Below are 27,908 nucleotides of genomic sequence, written 5' to 3'. Positions count from 1 at the left end.
GTTTATTCAACCGCTCCTCATAGCTAATGCCCTCCATACCAGGCAACATCCTGGTAAATCTCTTCTGCACCCTCTCTAAAGTCCTTCACATCCTTCTGGTAGTGTGGCGACCAGAATTGAACACTATACTCCAAGTGTGGCCTAACTAAGGTTCTCTCCAGCTGCAACATGACTTACCAGTTCCTATACTCAATGCCCCGGCCAATGAAGGCAAGCATGCCGTATGCCTTCTTGACTACCTTCATCACCTGTGTTGCCCCTTTCAGTGACCTGTGGACCTGTACACCTAGATCTCTCTGACTTTCAATACTCTTGAGGGTTCTACCATTCACTGTATATTTCGTACCTGCATTAGACCTTCCAAAATGCATTACCTCACATTTGTCCGGATTAAACTCCATCTGCCATCTCTCCGCCCAAGTCGCCAAACAATCTAAATCCTGTTGTATCCTCTGACAGTCCTCATCGCTCTCCGCAATTTCACCAATCTTTGTGTCATCTGCAAACTTACTAATCAGACCAGTTACATTTTCCTCCAAATCATTTATATAAACTACGAACATCAAAGGTCCCAGCACTGATCCCTGCGGAACACCACTAGTCACAGCCCTCCAATTAGAAAAGCACCCTTCCATTGCTACTCTTTGCCTTCTATGACCTAGCCAGTTCTGTATCCATCTTGCCAGCTCACCCCTGATCCCGTGTGACTTCACCATTGGTATCAGTCTACCATGAGGGACCTTGTCAAAGGCCTTACTGAAGTCCATATAGACAACATCCACTGTCCTACCTGTATCAATCATCTTTGTGACCTCTTCGAAAAACTCTATCAAGTTAGTGAGACCCGGGGCAGCACGGTGGCGCAGTGGTAGCACTGCAGTCTCACGGCGCCGAGGTCCCAGGTTCGATCCCGGCTCTGGGTCACTGTCTGTGTGGAGTTTGCACATTCTCCCTGTGTTTGCGTGGATTTCGCCCCCACAACCCAAAGATGTGCAGGATAGGTGGATTGAACATGCTAAATTTTCCCTTAGTTGGAAAAAATGAATTGGGTACTCTAAAGTTATTTTTAAAAAGTTAGTGAGATCCAACCTCCCCTTCACAAAACCATGCTGTCTCTCGCTAATACGTCCATTTGCTTCCAAATGGGAGTAGATCCTGCCTCGAAGAATTCTCTCCAGTAATTTCCCTACAACTGACGTAAGGCTCACCGGTCTGTAGTTCCCTGGATTATCCTTCTTAAACAAATGAACAACATTGGCTATTCTCCAGTCCTCCGGGACATGACCTGAAGACAGTGAGGATCCAAAGATTTCTGTCAAGGCCTCAGCATTTTCCTCTCTAGACTCCTTCAGTATTCTGGGGTAGATCCCATCCGGCCCTGGGGACTTATCTACCTTACTATTTTTCAAGACGCCTAACACCTCGTCTTTTTGGATCTCAATGTGATCCAGGCTATCTACACACCTTTCTCCAGACTCAACATCCACCAATTCCTTCTCTTTGGTGAATACTGATGCAAAGTATTCATTTAATACCTCACCCTTTCCCCTGGCTCCACACATAGATTCCCTTGCCTATCCTTCAGTGGGCCAACCCTTTACCTGGCTACCCTCTTGCTTTTTATGTACATGTAGAAAGCCTTGGGATTTTCCTTAACCCTATTTGCCAATTACTTTTTGTGACCCCTTCTAGCCGTCCTGACTCCTTGCTTAAGTTCCTTCCTACTTTCCTTATATTCCACACAGGCTTAGTCTTTCCCAGCCTTCTAGCCCTGACAAATGCCTCCTTTTTCTTTTTGATGAGGCCTACAATATCTCTCGTTATCCAAGGTTCCCGAAATTTGCCGTATTTATCCTTCCACACAGGAGCATGCCGGTCCTGAATTCCTTTCAACTGACATTTGAAAGCCTCCCACATGTCAGATGTTGATTTACCCTTAAACATCTGCCCCCAATCTAGGTTCTTCAGTTCCCGCCTAATATTGTTATAATTAGCCTTCCCCCAATTTAGCACATTCACCCTCGGACCACTTTTATCCTTGTCCACCAGCACTTTAGAACTCACTGAGTTGTGGTCACTGTTCCCCAAATGCTCCCCTACTGAAACTTCTACCACCTGGCCGGGCTCATTCTCGAATACCAGGTCCAGTATAGCCCCTTCCCTAGTTGGACTATCTACATATTGTTTTAAGAAGCCCTCCTGGATGCTCCTTACAAACTCTGCCCCGTCTAAGCCCCTGGCACTCAGTGAGTCCCAGACAATATTGGGGAAGTTGAAGTCTCCCATCACACCAACCCTGTTGTTTTTACTTGTTTCCAAAATCTGTCTACCTATCTGCTCCTCTATCTCCCGCTGGCTGTTGGGAGACCTGCAATAAACCACCAACATTGTGATTGCATCTCTACCCATATAGCCTCGCTGCCCTCTGAGGTGTCCTCCCATAGTACAGCTGTGATATTCTCCCTAACCAGTAGCGCAACTCTGGCACCCCTTTTACATCCCCCTCTATCCTGCCTGAAACATCTAAATCCTGGAACATTTAGCTGCCAATCCTGTCCTTCCCTCAACCGGGTCTCTGTAATGGTAAGAACATTATAGTTCCAAGTACTAATCCAAGCTCTAAGTTCATCTGCCTTACCTGGTATACTTCTTGCATTAAAACATATGCACTTCAGGCCATCAGACCAGCTGTTTTCAGCAACATCTTCCTGTCTGCTCTTCCTCAGAGCCATACTGGCCCTATTCCCTAGTACTCCCTCAATGCTTTCACCTTCTGACCTATTGCTCCCATGCCCACCCCCCTGCCATACTAGTTTAAACCCTCCCGTGTGACACTAGCAGTGTGGGGGAGCGGTGGTTGTCTGTTCACGGATAACCTGTGCGTTCAAAGGCACGGTGTGTCCACTGAGAACATTATAGTAAAAGATATGTTGTAACCTGTGTTGTCCTTGAAAACTGTGCACGTTTGTGAAGATAAGGAGGAGTGAAGGAGTATTGTATCACAGTGAGACCTTTCATGTTTAATGAATGTTTTTGTTGGTGAAAGCTAATTGGCAATCCTGTGCTCTGTTCCTCCACATTTTCTAAACAAAGTTACAGTCTTTTTAGCCAGGGTTCCATTCTGGGATCTTCCCATCCAGTTATTACATCACTGGGATTGTAACACTCACCATCTTGCTGTGGAAATATATCACTGTTCCTTCACTGCCCCGGGTCAGAATCCTGGTACTTCCTCCCTAACCACACTGTGGGTGACACCATATGGACTGCAGCAGTTCAAGACGTCAGCTCACCACCACCTTCTCAAGGGCAATTAGGGATGGGCAATAAATGGTGACTTAGACAGAGGCACACACCTTTGTTTTATTCATTCACGGGAATAAATGGGCTTTGACCTCCATAACGGAATAGAAAATATTAGGCAAGACCTGTTTTCAGCCCATTTCATTGGGTTTCAATGCCATCATTGCCTTCTGCCTTGTTCTCATGTCCTGGGCCTCTTACAAGGTGATGCCTGATGGAATCGAGTCAGCCTGACTCCACTTTGTTACTTCTGACACTGTTATCAATCCCCAGATTGGCACAGAGACCTTTATCACCTCAAAACAAACACATCTTTCTCACAGTTTGAGGCTAGTTCTCCTGCACAATTCAACTCATTTTGCAGCCATTGCTAATTCTGGCAAGGCTGTGACTTGACTAAATTGTCCATCATGCTTTGCATTTTGAGCCCACAATGCAGTTTGGTCTAGTTCTTCAGATATCCGCGGTCTGGGTTCTTCTATCACCTCGATGTTCCAAGTTACCACCATGAGACAAACTCCACACACAGGGTTACATCACAGCCCGCCTACACTGATTAATATTAAAGAAATAAAGAGAGTTAAAAATTGAGTGCACGTTAAAAAGGTGGATATTAATAATAATCTTTATTAGTGTCACAAGTCGACTTCCATTAACACTGCAATGAAGTTACTGTGAAAATCCCCTCGTCGCCACACACCGGTGCCTGTTCGGGTACACTGAGGAAGAATTCAGAATGTCTAATTCACCTAAGAAGCACATCTTTCGGGACTTTGGAAAGAAATCTGAACACGTGGAGGAAATCCACGCAGACACGGATAACATGTAGCCTTCCAATAGAGCCATTGAGTTAAAAGCAGGTAAGGTGGGCAGCACGGTGGCACAGTGGTTAGCACTTCTGCCTCACGGCACCGAGGTCCCAGGTTCGATCCCGGCTCTGGGTCACTGTCCGTGTGGAGTTTGCACATTCTCCCCGTGTCTGCGAGGTTCGCTCCCACAACCCAAAGATGTGCAGGATAGATGGATTGGCCACCCTAAATTGCCCCATAATTCGAAAAAATGAATTGGGTACTCTAAATTCATTTTTAAAAAGCAGATAAGTTATGCTGAACCTTTATCAATCACTGTTAAATCACAATGGTACGCCGCGCTACGTATCGATGGCCTCAGAACTTTGCCTGAGGTCCGCCTCCCGATGCTCCTCCCCGACCAGCCAAGTTCCGATGGTGTGGGTCGCGTGTGGTCCCATCCTGTCGAGAACTCGGCATGGCGGCTGCGGACTCAGTCCAGCGCTGGCACAGTCAGGGGAGGGCTGATCCTTGGGCAGGGGGTTCTTTACTTGGGGCTGGGGGCATTATGGGGGTGGTCCGGAGCGTGCGAGCCAGCCAAAGGGGGGGCATTATTTCGAGGCCAGGTCCGCGAGTGGCCTCTGCCATGTAGTACGGCGCGGCCGCCGCTGTGCGCCTATGCGGCCACAGACCTGGCAAATCTCCAGGGCATATTGGCAACTAGAGCCGGGTGCTCTACGCAGCCGACATGCTAGCCCCCAGCAAAACGGGGAATCGGTAGCCGTTTTACACCACCATTCCCATGCCGGCGTGGGGATATAATCCCAGAATGGGAGAATCCAGCCCCATATGTTTCAATCAGATCCCCTCGTTCTTTATTCTTCCAAACTCAAGTGGATACAGGCACAGCGTGTCCAAGTTGTCCTCCTATGATAACCCCCTCATCCAGTCAAGTGAACCTTTTCTGACCAGTTTCGAATGAAATTATGTCCTTTCTTAAATAAGGAGACCAAAATCGTACAGAGTACTTTGCATGTGGTCTCACCAATACCCTGTACAACTGCAGTACTTTCCCCTTGCAATAAACAGCAACACTCCCTTTACCTTCCCAATCGTGTACTCTATCTGCAGAGTAACTGGTCCTGATTCATGCACCAATACACCTCGATCCCTCTGTACCTCGGAGCTGCAATCTCTGTGCATTTAAACAAGCAATGCAAGATGGCGCCGGAACGGGGCGACTCTCTGCGAGCTCTCTCACAGATCCTCTTCTTACATCTCCGATAATCAGACTAATCTCTTAAAACTTAATTCTAACACTAACCTTTCTCTTTTACATTCCCTTCACACAGCTTTCTGAATGAGTAGTACTACACTCTGCATGCTTCACCCGATGTCTGTGTGATGATGTATTTACATTGTGTATTTTATGGTTGCCCTATGTATTTTCTTTTCATGTACAGAATGATCTGCCTGAGCTGTGCGCAGAACAATATTTTTCGCTGTATCTCGGTACACATGACAATAAACAAATTCAATCCAATATGTTGCTTTTTTATTCTTCATGCCAAAGTGGACAAGTTCACATTTCCCCACATTATGCTCAATCTGCCAAATTGTTGCTCACTTATTTAGCCTATCTGCACCCTTTACAGACTCCTTATGGTCACTCACAACTTACCTTCCTCCATACCTTTGTAGCAACAGCAAATTCTGCAACCATACTTTTGATCCTGTCAACCAAGTCCTGAAAATAGTTGAGGCCCAGTCCTGACCCCTGTGGCACTCCACAGGTTACATCTTGCCAGTCCAAAAATGACAATTTTTAAACTTCTCAATGTTTCCTGTTCGATAACCAAGCCTCTGTTGATGCTGTTACCAACTACAGAATGAGCTTTTATTTTGTGGAGTGAACTTTTATGTGGCACCTTGTCAAGTGCCTGCTGGAAATCTAAATACACACATCCACAGGTCCCCCTTTATCCACATCGCTTGTTACTTCCTCAATTAACTTTACTAAATTGGTCAAACATGATTTCCCTTGCACAAAATCATGTTGATTCTGCCTGATTGCACTGAGATTATCTAAGTGCCCAATCTAGCCTCTCAATAACAGAATTAACATGGTTCAGTCCTGCATTGTATTAGCAGCAGCAGCAACAGCAGAATCTAACCTCTGCAGTGACTTGTGAACTCGCTGGTGTCTCAGCAGATTGGATGACCGAGCAAATCTCTTCCCACATATGGAGCAGGTGAAGGACCTCTCTCCTGTGTGAACCTGCTGGTGTCTAAGCAGGTGGGATGACTGAACAAATCTCTTCCCACACATGGAACAGGTGAATGACCTCTCCCCAGTGTGACCTTGTTGGTGTCTCAGAAGGTCCTTAGTGCTCTTAAAGCTCTTCTCACAGTCAGAACATTTAAAAGGTCTCTGCTCAGTGTGAACAAGTTGATGTACAGTGAGCTGGGATGGCTGAGTGAATCCCTTTCCACACATGGAGCAAGTGAAAGGCCTTTCTCCAGTGTGAATTCGCTCATGTAGCAGAAGGTGGGGTGAATCAGCAAATCCCTTACCACACACAGAGCAAATGAACGGCCTCTCTCCAGTGTGAACGCGCTGGTGTCTCAGACGGTGGGATGAATGGGTGAATCCCTTCCCACACACAGAGCAGGTGAATGGCCTCTCTCCAGTGTGAACTCGCTGGTGCGTCACCAGATCCTGTTTGCTTTTAAAGCTCTTCTCACAATCAGAACATTGAAATGGTGTCTGATCAGAGTAAACTCGCTGGTGTGTCTGTAGCTGGGATAAACGTCCAAATCTCCTCTGACAGAGAGAGCAGGTGAATGGCTTCTCCCCAGTGTGAGTGCGTTGATGGGCTTGTAAATCATTTTTACTTTTAAAACACTTCTCACAGTGCGAGCATTGAAAAGGTCTCTTATCAGAGTGAACAAGTTGGTGTGTTAGAAGGTGGGATGACTGAGTGAATCCCTTCCCGCACACTGAGCAGGCGAAAGGCCTCACCTCCATGTGAGTGCGCTGGTGTCTCAGCAGGTCCTTTGTGCTTTTAAAGCTTTTGTCACAATCAGAACATTGAAATGGTCTCTGATCAGAGTGAACTTGCTGGTGAATCAGGAGGCTTGATAAAGCATTACACCCCTTCCCACATTCAAGGCAATTGAATAGCCTCTCGCCAGTATGAACACGCTGATGTGTATACAGGCTGGATGAGTAAGCAAATCCTTTCCCACACACAGTGCAGGTGTAAGGCCTCTCTCCAGTGTGAATGCGTCGATGAATATCCAATCCAGATGGGTAATTATATCCCTTCCCACAGTCCCCACATTTCAATAGTTTCTCCATGATGTGAGTGTCCTTGTGTTTCTCCAGGTTGGGAAATGTTGAAGCCTCGTTTACACAGAATATGTACAGGGTGACTACTCACTGTGAATGCGGTGGTTTTTCTTTCAGGCTGGTGAAAACTCTTTCCGTATCCAGCACATTGGAAACTCTCGGGTATTTGCGTATCTCGGTGCTTTCTCAGTCACACTGATGGCTCACATCTTTTTCCACAGACAGAATGGAACAAACGTTTCTCCTTCTGTATACAAAGGCTGATGATATTCTGATGAATCAAATCGCTGAAGCATCTTGATGTGAAGTTTGGTTTGAGTTTCATGTCTGCAAATTCTGCTAATATCCTGTAAAAATAATTTTACAAAATCCATCACTGACAGTCCAGGGGGTTTGGGGCCTCCAGCGGGTGTTTGTGAATCCTCCCCACCCACCTGCCAGTGTTTCCTTCCTTGTCAGAGATCAGAGTCCTCATTGATTTGAGTGCGAAGTGTAAGCTCTTATTTATTATCCCCCCCTCCCCCATACTCTGATGTGAACCAGTGGGCAGCACGGTAGCATTGTGGATAGCACAATTGCTTCACAGCTCCAGGGTCCCAGGTTCGACTCCGGCTTGGGTCACTGTCTGTGCGGAGTCTGCACGTCCTCCCCGTGTCTGCGTGGGTTTCCTCCGGGTGCTCCGGTTTCCTCCCACAGTCCAAAGATGTGCGGGTTAGGTGGATTGGCCATGATAAATTGCCCTTAGTGTTGGGTGGGGTTACTGGGTTATGGGGATAGGGTAGAGGTGTTGACCTTGGGTAGGGTGCTCTTTCCAAGAGCCGGTGCAGACTCGATGGGCCGAATGGCCTCCTTCTGCACTGTAAATTCTATGATCTATGAACCATCCTCCAGTGTCTGAAGCAGGATGGTGCCCGTTAACCTGGGCCTGTTCCCGGGAGAGAGAAGCCCCGCAGCTGCAAATTGTGAAGGGTTTGCGGATCCACAAAGTGTTTCCAAATCCTCCCACCCACCGCCTGACGCTGACTCCGCTTCTCCGGGACAAACAAGGGCCGAGGCATCAATCATAATGCGCATGCTCCAAACTCTTTGACACTACGCCTGCGCATTGGTGTCCAGCTCTGTGCATGCTCCGGATCCAATGCCCGGCTGATTGACAACAGTTCAGGACCAATTGGAAGATGTTGTGGGACTGGAGAACTGAGCACGAGCTACTCATTCTCCAACCAATCAGAATGAATGAGGGGCGGGGCTGAGCCCGGATCTCCCTCATTGGCTGAAACTGCATCATTTTGAAAGCTGATTTGTCTCAAACTCCAGGAGAAAACTGGACCTTTCTGTTTGTGGCTGTAAACAGATGAAACTCTGGGTGTGGAGCAAACATTTCAACATTTGTTTCTGAAATGTGAAACTATGTTTACATAATTGAAGAGCTGACTTCACAGAAGAACAGGGAAGAGAGGGAATGTCCACAATTTGTATTTGGGTTACTGTGCATCAGTTTGCTCTCACTTACCGTTCCTTGTTTAAAGGTGTAGAAGGAGCTTTTAATGAAATGAAATGAAAATTGCTTATTGTCACAAGTAGGCTTCAAATGAAGTTACTGTGAAAAGCCCTGAGTCGCCACATTCCGGCGCCTGTTCGGGGAGGCTGGTATGGGAATTGAACCGTGCTGCTGGCCTGCCTTGGTCTGCTTTAAAAGCCAGCGATTTAGCCCTGTGCTAAACCAGCCCCATTGAGACACAGTGGGCGGGATGCTCCATTCCTGAGACGAAGTATTGATGCAGAGGCAGGATTCATGGACTTCCACGACAGCAAAACTGGCGCCGAGCGTGGACGGATTCAGTGACTTTAGAGGGGCTAGAACCGGCACCACTTGGAACATGCAAGCGATGCCATTGAGAAACAGTGCGGGATTTGCCGGGTCCGTGATTGACACTCGGGAGGCTGACAAGCTGCAACTTCATATACACATTACACTCCCCACACACACTCATCCCAGCCAACAAGATGGCACTGGTTGCGCTGGAGCACGCCCATCCTGCTGAGGAGTCAGCTGAGGCCAGAGGGCACCTAGGGTGGTGCCCCGGGGGGGGGGGGGGGGAGAACTCATGTGACCTGTGGCCCTAAGTTCACAATGGACAGTCACCGGTATACACAGCTGCATGGTTACCTTGCAGATTGCGGTAATGACGCTTTCTGCCGGTCCACCCCACAGCTCAAATCCAGGCTATCCCGAGCTACTCCCCCGACCCTGGCAGAAGCCCCGACCCAGCGGCACAACTGTCAGCGAACTGTGGCGATGTTGCACACGTTCCATACCCCCTCTCCCTCATCAGCGACGGGACCTGTTTAATAATTTTTAAAAGCACAAGTGAACCTCGCCATCAGGAATTTGGCCCATCCTAGGCAGAGAATCACAGAGGCCCCGGAGAATACTCGGTCAGGCCCACTAATCATAGAATCCTAGAATTTACAGTGCATAAGGAGGCCATTTGGGCCATCGAGTCTGCAGCAGCCCTTGGAAAGAGCACGCTACCCAAGCCCATACCTCCACCTTATCTCTGTAACCCCAACCAAGATTTTGGATACTAAGGGCAATTTAGCATGGCCAATCCACCTAACCTGCACATTGTTTGACTGTGGGAGGAAACCGGAGCACTCGGAGGAAACAAACGCAGACAAGGGGAGAACATGCAGACTCCGCACAGGCAGTGACCCTCACCGGCAATTGAACCTGGGACCCTGGAGCTGTGAAGCAACAACGCTAACCACTGTGCTACGGTGCCACCCTAATGATATGCAAATGGTATCTAACTGTATGTGCATTCTGAAATGCATTGACGCCACTGTCAAGGTCATGGATAATTGTGATTTGGCATGAAATCTGTGCCCCCCATGATTTTAAAGTCAGAATCGATTCTCCACCCAATCGCGTTTGGCGATTCCGGTGTCAGCCGATGGAGAATCTCACACAGGAACTGTCACGTTGCTCAAAGTGAAATAAAACTAACTGTTTGTCTTTACAAAGGAGATAAATGCTACCCAAGCCATGCAGACAGACTAGGAAGCCCTGTCCCCAGATAGAACATAGAACATAGAACATTACAGCGCAGTACAGGCCCTTCGGCCCTCGATGTTGCGCCGACCTGTGAAACCACTCTAAAGCCCATCTACACTATTCCCTTATCGTCCATATGTCTATCCAATGACCATTTGAATGCCCTTAGTGTTGGCGAGTCCACTACTGTTGCAGGCAGGGCATTGCACGCCCTTACTACTCTCTGAGGCAAGAACCTACCTCTGACATCTGTCTTATATCTATCTCCCCTCAATTTAAAGCTATGTCCCCTCGTGCTAGAAATCACCATCCGAGGAAAAAGGCTTTCACTGTCCACCCTATCCAATCCTCTGATCATCTTGTAACCTAGGTTCAAAATTGATAAGGAGTGAAGTGAAAATGTAAATTTCAGGGGTGCTGATCTCCCAGTCTTTCCTGGAGGTGCCAGACTTGAGAATTACAAATACAAAGAACAAAGAACAAAGAAAAGTACAGCACAGGAACAGGCCCTTCGGCCCTCCAAGCCCGTGCCGACCATGCTGCCCGACTAAACTACAATCTTCTACACTTCCTGGGTCCGTATCCCTCTATTCCCATCCTATTCATGCATTTGTCAAGATGCCCCTTAAATGTCACTATCGTCCCTGCTTCCACCACCTCCTCCGGCAGCGAGCTCCAGGCACCCACTACTCTCTGTGTAAAAAACTTGCCTCATACATCTACTCTAAACCTTGCCCCTCGCACCTTAAACCTACGCCCCCTAGTAATTGACCCCTCTACCCTGGGGAAAAGCCTCTGACTATCCACTCTGTCTATGCCTCTCATAATTTTGTAGCCCTCTATCAGGTCGCCCCTCAACCTCCGTCATTCCAATGAGAACAAACCGAGTTTATTCAACCGCTCCTCATAGCTAATGTGCTCCATTCCAGGCAACATTCTGGTAAATCTCTTCTGCACCCTCTCTAAAGCCTCCACATCCTTCTGGTAGTGTGGCGTCCAGAATTGAACACTATACTCCAAGTGTGGCCTAACTATGGTTCTATACAGCTGCAACATGACTTGCCAATTCTTATACTTAATGCCCCGACCAATGAAAGCAAGCATGCAGTATGAGTTCTTGACTACCTTCTCCACCTGTGTTGCCTCTTTCAGTGACCTGTGGACCTGTACACCTAGATCTCTCTGACTTTCAATACTCTTGAGGGTTCTACCATTCACTGTATATTCCCTACCTGCATTCGACCTTCCAAAATGCATTACCTCACATTTGTCCGGATTAAACTCCATCTGCCATCTCTCCGCCCAAGTCCCCAAACAATCTAAATCCTGCTGTATCCTCTGACAGTCCTCATCACTATCCGCAATTCCACCAACCTTTGTGTCATCTGCAAACTTACTAATCAGACCAGTTACATTTTCCTCCAAATCATTTATATAAACTACAAACAGCAAAGGTCCCAGCAGTGATCCCTGCAGAACATCACTAGTCACAGCCCTCCAATTAGAAAAGCATCCTTCCATTGCTACTCCCTGCCTTCTATGACCTAGCCAGTTCTGTATCCACCTTGCCAGCTTCCCCCTGATCCCGTGTGAGTTCACCTTTTGTACTAGTCTACTGTGAGGGACCTTGTCAAAGGCCTTAGTGAAGTCACTATAGACAACATCCACTGCCCTACCTACATCAATCATCTTTGTGACCTCTTCTGAAAACTCTATCAAGTTAGTGAGACACGACCTCCCCTTCACAAAACCATGCTGTCTCTCACGAATACGTCCATTTGCTTCCAAATGGGAGTAGATTCTGTCTCGAAGAATTCTCTCCAGTAATTTCACTACCACCGATGTAAGGCTCACCGGCCTGTAGTTCCTGGATTATCCTTGCTACCCTTCTTAAACAGAGGAACAGCATTGGCTATTCTCCAGTCCTCCGGGACATCACCTGAAGACAGTGAGGATCCAAATCTTATGCCTTTATTCAAAAAGTGTTGTAAGGATAGCCCCAGCAATTACAGACCAGATAGTTCAACACCAGTTGTTCGGCATGCTTCAAGAAAGTCATCTTTATTGTCACAAGTAGGCTTACATTATCACTGTAATGAAGTTACTGTGAAAAGATCCTGTGAAGTTACTGTGAAAAGATAGAATTAATAGCCACATGGAAAAATGTTGGCTTATTTGTAAGGAGCAGCATGGATTTCTAAAGGGGAAATCATGTTTAATTAATTTGCTGCAGTTTTTTTATAGGATCGGTAAAGAGAGCATTTAAAGCATATAATATGAGCTAGCTTAATAAGGGCATAAACTACAGGAACAAGCTGGTTATACTAAACTTGTACAAGGCACTAGTTAGACCTCAGTTGGAATATTGTGTACAGTTCTGAGCGCATGCCTTCTTCCAACTAACCACAGGATACCCAGGAAAGGTAATAACAGTGTATTCATGATTCAGGCATGGAAGGAACTACCCAAGAGAAACCTCTGGCTCTGGGGTAGCACTTTCCCCCGATACAGCTCTTTGTCTTTCCCCCTTAATGTTTAATATCACCTGGCTGGAGCTCAGGAAGGATAATTAGAGGAGTGGGTGGGACAGGGAGGGTGGTGATCATATGACAAGAACAGAATTTCAGCCTGGACACAGTCCACGAGCACGGTGACCATCCACTTCTTGTCCCTGTTGTTAAAATAAATCAAGCACAGTATTTATTTGCATTCTAGTTATCGGACTTTTTTCATTTGTTACCTGACACACTTATCTCCATGGTAACACAGCTATTATGTTTCCTTCTCTCATTTGTGAATAGCCAATAAAAGACGTGTTCATCATGTGCAACTTCACAATTAGTCTTCCTGTTGCACGGCCTGTTTAGTTTGGACACAGTTTCAGGTGTTGACGAACATCCTGGTGTTTCCTCAGCCACCAGTAGTAATTATGAACATATGGGGACATGAAAGAGAAACACTCCCTGAATCTGATCCCGAAACAAAATTAATTATTTTGTAAGACATCAAGCAAGTCAAATTAGAGCCACTTTGTGATAGAAACCCCCATCATGTAGGATAGGTGAGACCTTACTTACTGAGGGAAAGCCTTTGCGATGGTGTACCACTGCTTTCCTATACTCACTCCAGGATCCGGGTCCTGACAAGTTTTAAAATTCAGGTTTAACTGGAGTCTGTCATACCAGTGCCAATGATTGATTTTCCTATTTTGGGTGGATCCCCTGAATCTCCTCTAGAGCAGCTTTCCGGGTGAGTCAGTCTGCCTGGTTATTACCATTACCCTCTTCACTAACTCCTGCTGCTAATGCACCTTCACCTTATAAATAGCAATTCTCTCTTATCAGCAACATCCCAAATTATTCAGAGTTTGGAGTGGAGGGTGAGTGGTTTCCTTTCTGCTATGGATAAGCTGTGTGTTTTATTTTTTGCCAGAGATGTATGTTTTCAGTAAGGGTCTAACAGTGAATGAAGCTTTCAGAATCGTTGGTAATTTTATCAGGAACGACTTCAAGGGCTGCGATTATAATGATGTCCTGAGATTTATGGACTAAATACTGTGGTGGGTATTTATTGAGGATACTACAGTTGTTATTGGGAATCAAAGACACAGCACCAGACTGACACGGACCCAGATTCATTCACAAACCTCAGTACAGTCGAACAGTGATGTGGCTTGAACAGGTCTATTGGACTTGGCCTGTTTCCTCTGACAGCAATGTGGGGCCCTTTCATACTGCAACATTCCAGCCAAGTGAGAATTGTGAAATTGCAGGATATTTTACTTTGTAACCCCATAATTCATCCACTCTATCATATCAAGATACTCCCTTGACTTGACCATTTATGAATAATGTCACTGTGGTTTGTGCGGACTGTCAATTGTTGAATCAACTCCATTAGATGCTCTGTGTGCATAACTGACAGTGAGGACCTGATATCTGCTCAACAAAATAGGCAATCAATTTTTCCACAGGGGTGAATGTGACTGTGAACTATCCAACTGCAAATTAAGCACTGGATTACATCAGCAGATATACATTGTTCTGACTCTGCCAGCAAGGCAGGGTTTAATTGGACAGATCTTCCAAAGAGCGAGTACAGATAAGGCCAAATAACTTTTATTTGTGCAGTAATATTATGTAAAACAGTGAATATTCAGAATTAACGATGGAGAGGGGAAAACAGAGGAACCAGTGACTGTGATTGAACCCAGCCAGAGTCAGAAACATCAGAGGAGGGATGAGAGAGAGGAAATAATATAAACGCTTTAAAAACTCTGCATGGTCGCACAGGAGAATTTTGAGATATAGAGCTTAGCAGATCACCAATTCACAATTTGAGATTTTAAAAATTAATTTATCTCCAAGGGTAACAAAGTTATTTTGTATGAACTGATTGAGCTTTCAATGGTGTGGTTGTTACCCAACATTCCAAGCGGCTGTGAATGTGCCCTATTCACGCCACAAGAGCCAGTGCACCGGCGCAGTGTCACTTTGCCCGCAGCCTGACGAATGTGGGAGCCGCTTTTTAGGCGGGAGAGTCGGTGGAGCGGAGAGAGGGATGGAGCCGGGAGTAAAGGTGGGGAGGGAGCAGAGTCTTTATAAACACTCGGTGAAGGCCACAGGGTCTGAATAAGAGCCTGCAGTTCCCGTGTTAGCAGCTGCGGGGCTTTTATCCGGGGTCAGGCCCAGTTCCACCGCCGCCATCTTCGTTCAGCGGGCAGACTAGCGCATGCGCGGCCATCACCTTTGTGAGGTGGTGTCTCTGTGGGGGCGGCGTCTGTCTGTGGGGGCGGTGTCTGTCTGTGGGGGCGGTGTCTGTCTGCGGGGGCGGTGTCTGTCTGCGGGGGCGGTGTGTGTCTGCGGGGGCGGTGTGTGTCTGCGGGGGCGGTGTGTGTCTGCGGGGGCGGTGTGTGTCTGCGGGGGCGGTGTGTGTCTGCGGGGGCGGTGTGTGTCTGCGGGGGCGGTGTCTGTCTGTGGGGGCGGCGTCTGTCTGTGGGGGCGGTGTCTGTCTGTGGGGGCGGCGACTGTCTGTGGGGGCGGCGACTGTCTGTGGGGGCGGTGACTGTCTGTGGGGGCGGTGTCTGTGTGGGGGCGGTGTCTGTCTGTGGGGGCGGTGTCTGTCTGTGGGGGCGGTGTGTGTCTGCGGGGGCGGTGTGTGTCTGCGGGGGCGGTGTCTGTCTGTGGGGGCGGTGTCTGTCTGTGGGGGCGGTGTCTGTCTGTGGGGGCGGCGACTGTCTGTGGGGGCGGCGACTGTCTGTGGGGGCGGTGACTGTCTGTGGGGGCGGTGTCTGTGTGGGGGCGGTGTCTGTCTGTGGGGGCGGTGTCTGTCTGTGGGGGCGGTGACTGTCTGTGGGGGCGGTGACTGTCTGTGGGGGCGGTGACTGTCTGTGGGGGCGGTGACTGTCTGTGGGGGCGGTGACTGTCTGTGGGGGCGGTGTCTGTCTGGAGGCGGTGTCTGCCTGCGGGGGCGGTGTCTGCCTGCGGGGGCGGTGTCTGCCTGCGGGGGCGGTGTCTGCCTGCGGGGGCGGCGTCTGCCTGCGGGGGGGGCGGCGTCTGCCTGCGGGGGGGGCGGCGCCTGTCTGTGGGGGCGGCGTCTGTCTGCGGTAGTGGCACTGCCTGTTTGAGATTCTGGGAAGGTTTGGCCCGAAGTTTGTGGCGTGTGTGCGTTTGTTGTATGTGGCCCCGGTGGCGAGTGTAGAGACAAATGAGATGAGTTCTCAGAGTTTTGGTTTGTACAGGGGAACAAGACAGGGGTATCCGCTATCACCATATTGGTTGTGCTGGTGATAGAGCCCTTCACGATGGCCCTTAAGGGTCAGTGCAGTGGCAGAGCATTGTGGGTGGGGGTGTGGGTGGGGGTGGGGGGTGGGGAGCAGGGAACACTGGGTGTCACTACATGCGGACAACCTTCTGCTGTTGGTGTCGGACTCATTGGAGAGTATGGGAAGAATTATGGACATATTAGTGAGGTCAGGGCCTTCTCGGGATATAAGTTGAATGTCGGGAGGAGCGAGGTCTTTCCAGTGAATGCGGCGGATCGGGGGCCAATCTGGGGGTGTTGCTATTTAACGTAGCCAGAGACAGGTTTGGGTATTTGGGAGTTCAGGTGACGAGGAGTGGTCAATGATGTACAAGAGGAACCTGACAACGTTGGTGGAGGAGCTTAGGGGATTTTAGGAGATGGGATACACTACACCTGACATTGGTAGGAAGGGTCTAGGCTGTTAAAATGAATATTCTGGCAAGGTTCCTGTTGGTATTCCAGACCCTCCTGACCTTCATCCCGAAGGCCTTTTTTCGGAATGAGATGCAGCAATCTCAAGAGTGTATATGGGCGGGGAAGGTACCGAGGGTGAAGAGGGCCCTGTTGCAGAGGCAGAAAGGGGGGTTGGCACTACCAAACCTGCTGTATTGCGACTGGGTGGTGTATGCGGAAAAGGTGAGATGGTGCTGGGAAGGAGAGGGGTTAGAGTGGGTTAGGATGGAGGAGGAGTCCTGTAGAGGGTCCAGCCTGAAGGCCATGGTGACGGCGTCGCTTCTGCTGGCGCCGGGGTGGTACGTGGTGGGCCTGGTGGTGCAGTCCACGATTAGGGTGTGAAACCAGTTGAGGAGACACTTTAGGATGGAAAGGATGTAGGTGCTGACGCCGCTGTGTGAGAACTGTGGGTTTAAGCCAGGTGAGGGTGACGGCCTGTATAGGAAGTGGAGGGAGGTGGGGCTGGTGAGGGATCTATACCTGGAGCAGAGGTTTGCAGGTCTGGCAGAGCTGTGGGAGAGGGTGGAGCCGCCGAAGGGAAGCAAGTTCAGGTATATGCAAGTGATCGGTTTTGCGCGGAACGAATGGAGAAGGTTTCCCAGGCTGCCGGAGAAGTCCCTGTTGGAGCAGCTGCTGCTCCCGGACGTAGAAGGAGATGGCAGAATTGGGAATATATATGCTTGGCTTGGGGAGCACGGGGGAGTGCAGGTGATGAGGATTAACAATAAATGGGAGGAGGAACTGGGAGGATGATAGGATGTGGAGTGAGGTGATGCGCGGAGTAAATTCAACCTCGTGTGGGAGGATGAGTTTGATTCAGTTTAAGGTGGTGCACAGGATGCATGTGACTCGGGCGAGGATGAGTGGGTTCTTCCAGGGGGTGGCAGACAAATGTGAGAGTGTGGGTGAGGACCGGCAAATCCCGCACATATGTTCTGGGGCTGTGAGAGTTTAGTGAGGGGGTATTCGCATGGGTAGAGATCAGGCCGAACCCAATGGTGGCTATTTTTGAGGTATGGGAAATGCCGGAGTTGATGGAGGGGAGGACGGCCGATGTTGTGGGTCACCTCTATGATTGCCCAGCAAAGGAACTCTGTTGGATTGCCGATCGGCAACGCCACCAGTGGTAGCGGCCTAGCTGGGGGATCCTGTACCATTTCCTCCGACTGGAAACAATCAAGTTGAAGTTGACAGGATCAGCGGAGGGCTTTGAGACACGGTGGACACTGTTCATGACGATGTTTGAGGAATTATTTGTTGCGGTGGGGTTGGTGGGGAAGGAGGTGAATAGGGGAAAAACTTGCATGAACTGTGGGGTGTTGACAATGTTTTTTTATTCATGCCTTTGTACTTTTTGAATAAAATATACATACATCCAAGGCTCAGTTAGATTTTTGATCTTCAAGGGAGTTGAGGGTTATGGGTGACAGGAAGAAAATAATCAGCCATGATATTAACTAGAAGAGCATGCTTGATGGGCCGAATGGCCTGCTCTTATTTCTTAGGATCTTATAATCTCTCGGTCGAGAACTGGAAATGCTGTGTGTTGATCTGTCGATCGGGAGAGTAGGGAGGGTGTATATTAGATAATGGAGTGAGATTGGAGAGTGTGTGTTTGTACAGATGCGTGCGGTGAAATTTACAGCTTTTGGGGAACTGGGGAGGAAAGCATGTTCCACAGCGATTAGAATTGTCTGTTCTGAATTTCTGAGCTGTACTGACACTGATGACATTTGTAAACCCCTTTAAACAGGATATTCAAAAGGGAGGATTTGCAGCAAGAAATCTCAAACCAAACTTCACATCCAAGATCTGACAGAGTCACTCGATGCATTAGGACGGGGAAAACCATCGGCTATTTTACCATCAGTGTGACTGGAAAAGCACCGAGTCACGGATACCGGCACCATGGGGAAACCGTGGCAATGTGGGGATTGTGGGAAAGGATTCACTTCCCCATCTGAGCTGGAAACTCATCGACGTACTCACACCGGGGAGAGACTGTTCATTTGCTCTCAGTGTGGAAAAGGATTTACCGCTTCATCCAACCTGCTGACACACCAGCGAGTTGGCACCGGGGAGACGCCATTCACCTGCTCAGTGTGTAGGCAAGGATTCATAAATTCATCCAGCCGACTGACACACCAGCAAATTCACACTGGGGAGAAACTGTTCACCTGCTCAGTGTGTGAGAAGGGTTTTACTAATTCATCCAACCTGCTGACACACCAGCGAGTTCACACCGCAGAGAGGCCATTCACCTGCAATGTGTGTGAGAAAGGATTTATTAATTCATCCAACTTGGTAACACACCAGCGAATTCACACTGGGGAAAGACCATTCACCTGCTCCGTGTGTGAGAAGAGATTTGTTAATTCATCCAACCTGCTGACACACCAGCGAGTTCACACCGCATTGAGGCCATTCACCTGTAAAGTGTGTGGGAAAGGATTCATTAATTCATCCAACTTGGTAACACACCAGCGACTTCACACTGGGGAGAGGCCATTCTCCTGCTCTGTGTGTAGGAAGGGATTTATTAATTCATCTAACCTGCTGAGACACCAGCGAGTTCACACTAAGGAGAAGCCGTTTACCTGCTCCACGTGTGGGAAAGGATTCAGCAGTACATCCTACCTGCAGAAACACCAGCGAGTTCACAAGTAATTACAGGGGGTGGATTCTGCTGATTTTTGCTGCTCTTGATCACATTCAGGACTGAACCTTGGTCATTCTAACAGTGGGTGAAGTGGGAGGTCAGAAGGTTTCTCTGTGGGCTGGCCAGTCTTCCAATGTTCACTCCAGTGGGCTGATACTCTTTCAGCGAGAGCACATTTCCACTGAAATGATCCACAGAAGCAGATGTAATACATTAATTTTATCCTGGATAGTACATAGGAACATAAGAATTAGGAGCAGAAGTGGACAATTCGGCCCTTCGAAAAAGATCAATTCTTCAACTGTCTTGAAGAGGCAAATTAATTCATTCAGAATCTCAATTTGAACTCTGTTTGATTCTCTTTCATATTGGAGTTATTCTGCGTTGTGACGTTCGGGAGTTCTTACTGTGTTTGTCTGGATATATCAGAGTTACTCTGTGTTTGTCTGGATATATCAGAGTTACTCTGTCTGGATATATCAGAGTTACTCTGTGTTTGTCTGGATATATCAGAGTTACTCTGTCTGGATATATCAGAGTTATTGTGTTTTGAGGTTCATGAGTTTTATATCGTATAAAATTTAGGATATGAAGCTATTGTTGGGTTTTACACATGTTGTACTTTTTCTTCTTCGCACTCTGGTTGCATTGTGAATTATATCAGTGTAAGAGTTTTTTCTTTGAGCACCGGAAAAAACCCACGCAGACACGGGGAGAACGTGCAGACTCCGCACAGACAGTGACCCAGTGGGGAATCCAACCTAGGACCCTGGAGCTGTGAAGCTACAGTGCTAGCCACTGTGCTGCCCACAATGTATGGGGAACGTCACGTCTCACCAATTTGATTGAGATTTTTTAAAAGGGTGACAAAGAATATTGATGGAATGGCTGTGGATGTAGTTTATATGGACTTTAGTAAGGCGTTTGGCAAGGCCACGTGGCAGACTGGTGCAAAAACTAAAATCACATGGGATTCGGGGTGGGCTAGTTAGATGGACTCAGAACTGGCTTGGTTATAGAAGACAGAGTAGCAGTGGAAGTGTGTTTTACAGAATGGAGCTCTGTAGCTAGTGGTGTTCCGCAGGGATCAGTGCTGGGACCTCTGTTGTTTGTAGTACATATAAATGATCTGGAAGAAAATGTGGGTGGTCTGATTAGTAAGTTTGTGGATGACATGAAGATTGGCGGAGTTGCTGATAGTGCAGAGGATTATCAGAGGATACAACAGGATACAGATAGATTGGAGACTTGGGCACCGAAATGGAAGATGGAGTTTAATCCAGACAAAAGCGAGGTGATGCGTTTTGGAAGATCAAATCTAGGTATGAATTATACTGTAAATGGCAGAACCCTCCGGAACATTAACATACAGAGGGATCTGGGTGTGCAGGTCCACAGTTACCTAAAAGTGGCAACACTAGTGGCCAAGGTGATTAAGAAGGCATTTGGCATTCTTGCCCTCATCAGCCGGGGCATTGAGTACGAGAGTTGGGAAATCATGTTGCAGCTATATAAAACCTTGGTTAGGCTGCATTTGGAGTATTATTATTTTTTCAAAAAATAATTTTTATTCACATTTTCACAAAATATCAACAACAAAATACAGAAAGAAAAGAACAACCGCCCCCGTATACATAAATAATAAATTAACAGCCATCATCAACACAAAAGCAAATATACACTGCCTCTTTCGCCTCCTGCACTCCCGGCTCCTCTGCCACCCCAAATATTGCGAGCCCCCAGCCCGGCTTGACCCTGGATCCTACCACCCTCGACACCGTCCTCGCTACACCCTTCCAAAAGTCCTCCAGCACTGGGCATGCCCAGAACATGTGGGTGTGGTTTGCTGGGCCCCCTGAGCACCTAACACACCTGTCCTCACCCCCCGAAAACCGGCTAATCCTTGCCCCGGTCATGTGAGCCCTATGCAGCACCTTAAATTGTATGAGGCTGAGCCTCGCGCAAGAGGAGGAAGAGTTCACTCTCCCCAGGGCATCCGCCCACATCCCCTCGTCAATCTCCTCACCCAACTCCTCCTCCCACTTACCCTTTAGCTCCTCCACTGAGGCCTCCTCTTCCTCCTGCATCACCTGATACGTTGCCGAGATCCTCCCCTCTACAACGCACCCCCCCGACAGCACCCTGTCCTGGACCCTGCGTGGCGGCAACAGTGGGAACTCCACCACCTGCCGCCTAATAGACGCCCTAACCTGCATATATCTGACGGTGTTCCCCGGGGGGAGCCCAAAGGTCTCCTCCAGCTCACCCAGGCTCGCGAACTTCCCGTCCACAAACAGGTTCCCCATCCTTCTAATACCTGCCCTGTGCCAACTCAGGAACCCTATGTCCATCCTCCCCGGGACAAACCGGTGGTTCCCCCGTATCGGGGACCACACCGAGGCCCCCACCTCCCCACTCTAGAACATAGAACGATACAGCTCAGTACAGGCCCTTCGGCCCACGATGTTGCAGCGAAACAAAAAGCCATCTAACCTACACTATGCCATTATCATCCATATGCTTATCCAATAAACTTTTAAATGCCCTCAATGTTGGCGAGTTCACTACTGTTGCAGGTAGGGCATTCCACGGTCTCACCACTCTTTGCGTAAAGAACCTACCTCTGACCTCTGTCCTATATCTATTACCCCTCAGTTTAAAGCTATGTCCCCTCGTGCTAGCCATTTCCATCTGCAGGAGAAGACTCTCACTGTCCACCCGATCTAACCCCCTGATCATTTTGTATGCCTCTATTAAGTCTCCTCTTAACCTTCTTCTCTCCAACGAAAACAACCTCAAGTCCATCAGCCTTTCCTCATAAGATTTTCCCTCCATACCAGGCAACATCCTGGTAAATCTCTGCACCCGCTCCAAAGCTTCCACGTCCTTCCTATAATGCGGTGACCAGAACTGTACACAATACTCCAAATGCAGCCGTACCAGAGCTTTGTACAGCTGCAACATGACCTCATGACTCCGGAACTCAATCCCTCTACCAACAAAGGCCAACACTCCATAGGCCTTCTTCACAACCCTATCAACCTGGGTGGCAACTTTCAGGGATCTAGGTACATGGACACCTAGATCCCTCTGCTCATCCACACTTCCAAGAATTTACCATTAGCCAAATATTCCGCATTCCTGTTATCCCTTCCAAAGTGAATCACCTCACACTTCTCTACATTAAACTCCATTTGCCACCTCTCAGCCCAGCTCTGCAGATGATCTATGTCCCTCTGTAACCTGCTACATCCTTCCGCACTGTCGACAACACCACCGACTTTAGTGTCGTCTGCAAATTTACTCACCCACCCTTCTGCGCCCTCCTCTAGGTCATAGATAAAAATGACAAACAGACGTCTGACGTCTCCATTGCCCCCAAATTTTGAGGGTAGCCGCCACCACTGGGCTCGTGGTATACCTCGTTGGAGGAAGCAGCAGCGGTGCCGTTACTAGCGCCTCCAGGCTCGTGCCCACACAGGACGCCATCTCTAGTCTCTTCCATGCCGCCTCATCCCCCTCCATCACCCACTTACGCACCATCGCCACGTTGGCGGCAAAATAATACCCACAGAGGTTAGGCAGCACCAACCCCCCCCTTCCCAATCCCTGCACCGCTCCAGGATCACCCTTCTCACCCTCGAGGTCTTCTGCGCCCACACAAACCCCATAATGCTCCTGTTAACCCACCTGAAGAAGGCCCTAGGGATCAGGATGGGCAGGCATTGGAACAGGAACAAAAACCTCGGGAGCACCGTCATTTTAACTGACTGCACCCTACCTGACAGGGAGAGTGGCAGCACGTCCCACCTCGTTTTTATTTAAAATATATTTATTAAAGTTTTTAACACAATTTTTCTCCCTTACAAACAATAACCCCGCCCCCCCGTAACAAAAAAAAGAAACGAGAAATTGCATGGAGCAAGATATATACATGGCAAAATAGTATATTTACATAACTTTGTACACTGGCTCTCTCCCATACGTGCCAGTTTCCCCGACTCTTCATGTTGTCTCTTGCTCATCCCCCCCCCCCCCCCCCCCAGGTTGCTGCTGCTGCTGACCGACCATCCTCTAACGCCCCGCGAGATAGTCTAGGAACGGTTGCCACCGCCTGTAGAACCCCTGCGCAGACCCTCTCAAGGCGAACTTAATCCTCTCCAACTTTATGAACCCAGCCATATCGTTTCTCCAGGCCTCCACGCTGGGGGGCTTCGCATCCTTCCACATTAGCAAGATCCTTCGCCGGGCTACGAGGGACGCAAAGGCCAGAATGCCGGCCTCTTTCGCCTCCTGCACTCCCGGTTCATCCACTACTCCAAATATTGCTAGCCCCCAGCTTGGCTTGACCCGGACTTTCACCACCTGAGATATTGCTCCCGCCACTCCTCTCCAGAACCCCTCCAGTGCCGGGCATGACCAAAACATATGGACATGGTTCGCCGGGCGCACGTCCCACCTCTTAAACACCTCCTCCATCTGCTCCACAAGCCTCGTGAAGTTAAGCTTATGTAGAGCCCCCCAGCTCCTAGCCACCTGGACCCCCAGGTACCTGAAACTCCTCTCTGCCCTTTTTAGCAGGAGCTCACCAATCCCCCTCTCCTGGTCCCCTGGGTGCACTACAAACAACTCGCTCTTCCCCATGTTGAGCTTGTACCTGGAGAAATCACCAAACTCCCTAAGGATCCTCATCACCTCCGGCATTCCCCCCACCGGGTCCACCACATATAGCAGCAAATCATCCGCATAGAGTGACACCCGATGCTCTTCCCCACCCCGCACCAGCCACCTCCAGTTCCTCGACTTCCTCAACGCCATGGCCAGGGGTTCAATCACCAGTGCAAAGAGCAGGGGGACAGGGGACACCCCTGCCTCGTCCCCCGGTGTAGTCGGAAATACTCTGACCTCCTTCTGTTCGTGGCCACACTCGCCACCGGGGCCTCATATAGCAGCCTCACATACCTGAAGAACCCCTCCCCGAACCTTTTCAACACCTCCCACAGGTACCCCCATTCCACCCTATCAAAGGCCTTCTCCGCATCCATCGCCGCCACTATCTCTGCCTCCCCTTCCATCGCCAGCATCATTATAACATTCAAGAGCCTCCGTACATTAGTATTCAACTGCCTCCCTTTCACGAACCCCATCTGATCCTCGTGTATGACCTGCGGCACACAGTCCTCTATCTTTATGGCCAAAATCTTTGCCAGCAACTTTGCATCCACATTTAAGAGTGAGATCGGCCTATATGGCCCACACTGTAGGGGATTCTTGTCCCGCTTCAGGATCAGGGAAATCAGCGCCCTAGACATCGTCGGGGGCAGAGCCCCCCTTCCCTTGCCTATTTGAAGGTCCTTACCAACAGCGGGCCCAGCAGGTCTGAATACTTCTTGTAAAATTCAACCGGGAACCCATCCGGCCCCGGTGCCTTTGCCGCCTGCATGTTCCCTATCCCTTTGACCAACTCCTCCAACCCAACCGGCGCCTCCAACCCCGCCACCTGCCCCGCCTCCACCCTCGGAAACCTCAGCCGGTCCAGGAAGCGACCCATCCATCCCTCTTCCAGTGGGAGCTCAGACCGGTACAGTTCCCCGTAGAAGTCCCTGAAGACCCCATTGCTACCCACCGCACTTCGCACCGTGTTCCCCCCTCCATCCCTAACTCCCCCGATCTCCCTAGCTGCCTCTCACTTCCAAAGCTGGTGCGCCAGATTCCAGCTCGCCTTTTCTCCGTATTCATATACCGCCCCCTACGCCTTTCTCCACTGCGCCTCCACCTTCCTGGTGGTCAACAATTCAAACTCAGCCTGGAGGCTGCGCTGCTCCCTAAGCAATCCCTCCTCCGGGGCTTCCGCGTACCTCCTGTCCACCCTCACCATCTCCCCCACCAACCTCTCCCTCTCTCTCCTCTTCCCCCCTCTCCTTATGTGCCCTAATGGAGACCAGCTCTCTGACCACCGCCTTCAGCGTCTCCCAGACCCGACTTGCACCTCCCCATTGTCATTAGCCTCCAGGGACCTCTCTATACACCCCCAGACCTGCCCGCTGGCCTCCTCGTCCACCAGCAACCCAACCTCTAGGCGCCACAGTGGGCGCTGGTCCCTCTCCTCCCTCAACTCGAGGTCCACCCAGTGTGGAGCATGATCAGAAATGGCTATCGCCGAGTACTCCGTATCCTCCACCCTCGGAATCAGCACCCTGCTCATAACAAAAAAGTCAGTCCGGGAGTAGGTCTTGTGGACATGGGAGAAGAATAAGAATTCCCTGGCCCCCGGCCTCGCAAACCGCCATGGGTCCACCCCTCCCATCTGGTCCACGAACCCCCTCAGCACCTTGGCCGCCGCCGGCCTCCTGCCCATCCTCGACCTAGAGCGGCCGAGAGCGATCCAGTGCCGGGTCCAGCACCGTGTTCCCACAGCAGCAGACCACCGCCCCAACCTCTTCTACCAACTGCAGCACCCCCTTGGCCATTCCAGCAGCACCCCCCCCCCCCCCAAACCAGCTAGGTCCCCCCCTAAGCTGCATTGCACTCCTGTAAGTCAGCTGACTCCTGCTGACCCCGGCCACTCTCGCCGCTCCATCGACCCCCCCCCCCGTCCACCAGCAGGCCCTCCTCCTCCCCCTTCCACTCCCAGCATGGGAAAAAGCCCACGCTTCCCAGCTCTGGCCCCGCCCCTTGAACCCTAAGCGCGGGAAAAAGCCCGCGCTTGCCACTCACCCGGCCTCGCCTCCTCTGGCGCAGCTCCCTTTCCAGGCCCAGTCCCACTACCCCCAACTCAGGTGCCTCACCCCCCCCCTTGCGGGGACCCATTTCCCCTACCGGCCATCAAACCACCAAGCAGTTTACCTACACCCCCCCCCCCCCGCCACGAGCCCACCCAGCGGACCTAATCAAAACAACGCCCAATTAACCCCCGAAAAATAAAGAAGCCCCCCTCGAAACACAACAATCCCCGACCCTTAGTCCGAGTCTAGTTTTTCGGCCTGAACAAAGGCCCACGCCTCCTCCGGGGACTCAAAATAATGGTGTCGGTCCTCGTAGGTGACCCACAGACGCGCCGGCTGCAGCATACCGAACTTCACCCCCTTCCTGTGCAGCACTGCCCTCGCTCGGTTGTAACCGGCCCTCTTCTTCGCCACCTCCGCGCTCTAATCCTGGTAGATCCGGACCTCCACGTTCTCCCACCTGCTGCTCCACTCCTTCTTGGCCCACCTTAACACACACTCTCGATCAGCAAACCGGTGGAACCGCATCAGCACCGCGGCGGCTCGCTGGGCCTGAGCCTCCTCGCCAGCACTCGGTGGCCCCCTCCAGCTCCAAGGGCCCCTGAAAGGCCCCCGCTTCCATCAGCGAATTCAGCATGGTGACCATGTAGGCCCCCACGTCCGATCCCTCCAGCATCTCCGGGAGACCCAGGATCCGCAGGTTCTTCCGCCTCGACCGGTTCTCCATCTCCTTGAACCTCGCCTGCCATTTCTTGTGAAGCACCTCGTGCGCCTTCACCGCCAGGCCCAGGATCTCGTCCTCGTTCTCCGAGACCTTCTGCCGGACCTCCCAGATCGCCGCCCCTTGGGCCGGAAGAAGTACGTTTTAAGGAGCATCTTAATAAGGAAAGTGATGTGGAGAGGTTGTTCAGAGGAAATTCCACAGTTTAAGACCAACCTCGACTCTCCCTCACCCCCACCCCCTCCCTCTCTTCACCCATAGAAACCAGTTTCCTGTGTCGGCACAGACCAGGTGGTAGGTTCCGTTTCCTGAAGAACATTAACAAACCAGTTGGGTTTTTATGACAATCCAGCTGTTTTCACGGTCGCTTTTTCCCAGAGCCGGCCCCACAAATGACCAGATTCATTCAGCTCAATTTCACAACCTGCCTTTGTGTTTTTGTGGGTTCTCTCTCACCCCATATTTTCTGTTTTCAATCAGTTTCACAGGGTGTTTGAAGGATCGGATTTTCAGTCAGGAAATTAAAACTTCACATCAGGTACGGACAGAATTTCTCAACTTGCTGTAATGTGAATATCGGATTTTGAAGATGAAAGAGAACAGCCTCCATTCACAGTGGGGAGAAACCGTACACGTGTTCTGTGTGTGGATGAGGCTTCAGCCAATCATCTGGTCTGGCAAGACACAAGTGCAGCCACACCGGGGAGAAACCATGGAAATGAGGGTGGGACAGGATGCAGAACCCCATCGGCACAGTCACACTGGGGACAAACCATTCATCTGCCCAGAGTGTGGGAAAGGGTTCATTAACTCTTCAAACCTGCTGACACACCAGCGAGTTCACACAGGGGAGAGACTGTTTAACTGCTCCGAGTGTGGGAAGCACTTCACTTCTTCATCCTCATCCACATTGCTGACAATCCAGCGGCTTCACAATGGGGAAAGACCTTTTAAATGCTTGGAGTGTGGGAGGTGCTATAAATGTTCCTGGGAACACAGTGACAAGAGACCATTCAGATGCTCTCACTGTGGGTCTGGGTTCAA

General features: G+C 49.9%; 3 protein-coding genes and 1 long non-coding RNA gene across 4 annotated transcripts in view; 2 read left to right on the top strand and 2 right to left on the bottom strand.

The window, feature by feature from the left end:
- Positions 1–27,908, bottom strand: part of LOC140419227 (uncharacterized) — a 408,534-nt gene that overhangs the window by 132,927 nt on the left and 247,699 nt on the right. The window lies entirely within an intron of this gene.
- LOC140419244 (uncharacterized) overlaps positions 1–27,908 on the top strand; it is a 49,132-nt gene that overhangs the window by 9,633 nt on the left and 11,591 nt on the right. The window lies entirely within an intron of this gene.
- On the bottom strand, positions 3,911–8,494 carry LOC140419229 (uncharacterized). Its single transcript, XM_072503022.1, has 2 exons — positions 7,878–8,494; positions 3,911–7,790 (listed from the first exon to the last, which is right to left on the bottom strand). The coding sequence occupies exon 2, from the start codon at positions 7,450–7,452 to the stop codon at positions 6,220–6,222; it is 1,233 nt and encodes a 410-aa protein (XP_072359123.1). The 5' UTR covers positions 7,453–7,790; positions 7,878–8,494; the 3' UTR covers positions 3,911–6,219.
- On the top strand, positions 14,982–20,016 carry LOC140419224 (uncharacterized). The gene is made up of 2 exons (XR_011945620.1): positions 14,982–15,079; positions 18,513–20,016. It is a non-coding gene; the product is annotated as an uncharacterized lncRNA (long non-coding RNA).

Source organism: Scyliorhinus torazame, chromosome 5 (assembly GCF_047496885.1).
Source record: "Scyliorhinus torazame isolate Kashiwa2021f chromosome 5, sScyTor2.1, whole genome shotgun sequence".
NCBI classification, from domain to species: Eukaryota; Metazoa; Chordata; class Chondrichthyes; order Carcharhiniformes; family Scyliorhinidae; genus Scyliorhinus; species Scyliorhinus torazame.
This window is presented reverse-complemented; position numbering and strand designations above follow the sequence as displayed.

Excerpts from the sequence above, each read along its gene's own strand:
- LOC140419229 (XM_072503022.1), bottom strand. The coding sequence starts at position 7,452 with ATGGAGAAACTATTGAAATGTGGGGACTGTGGGAAGGGATATAATTAC.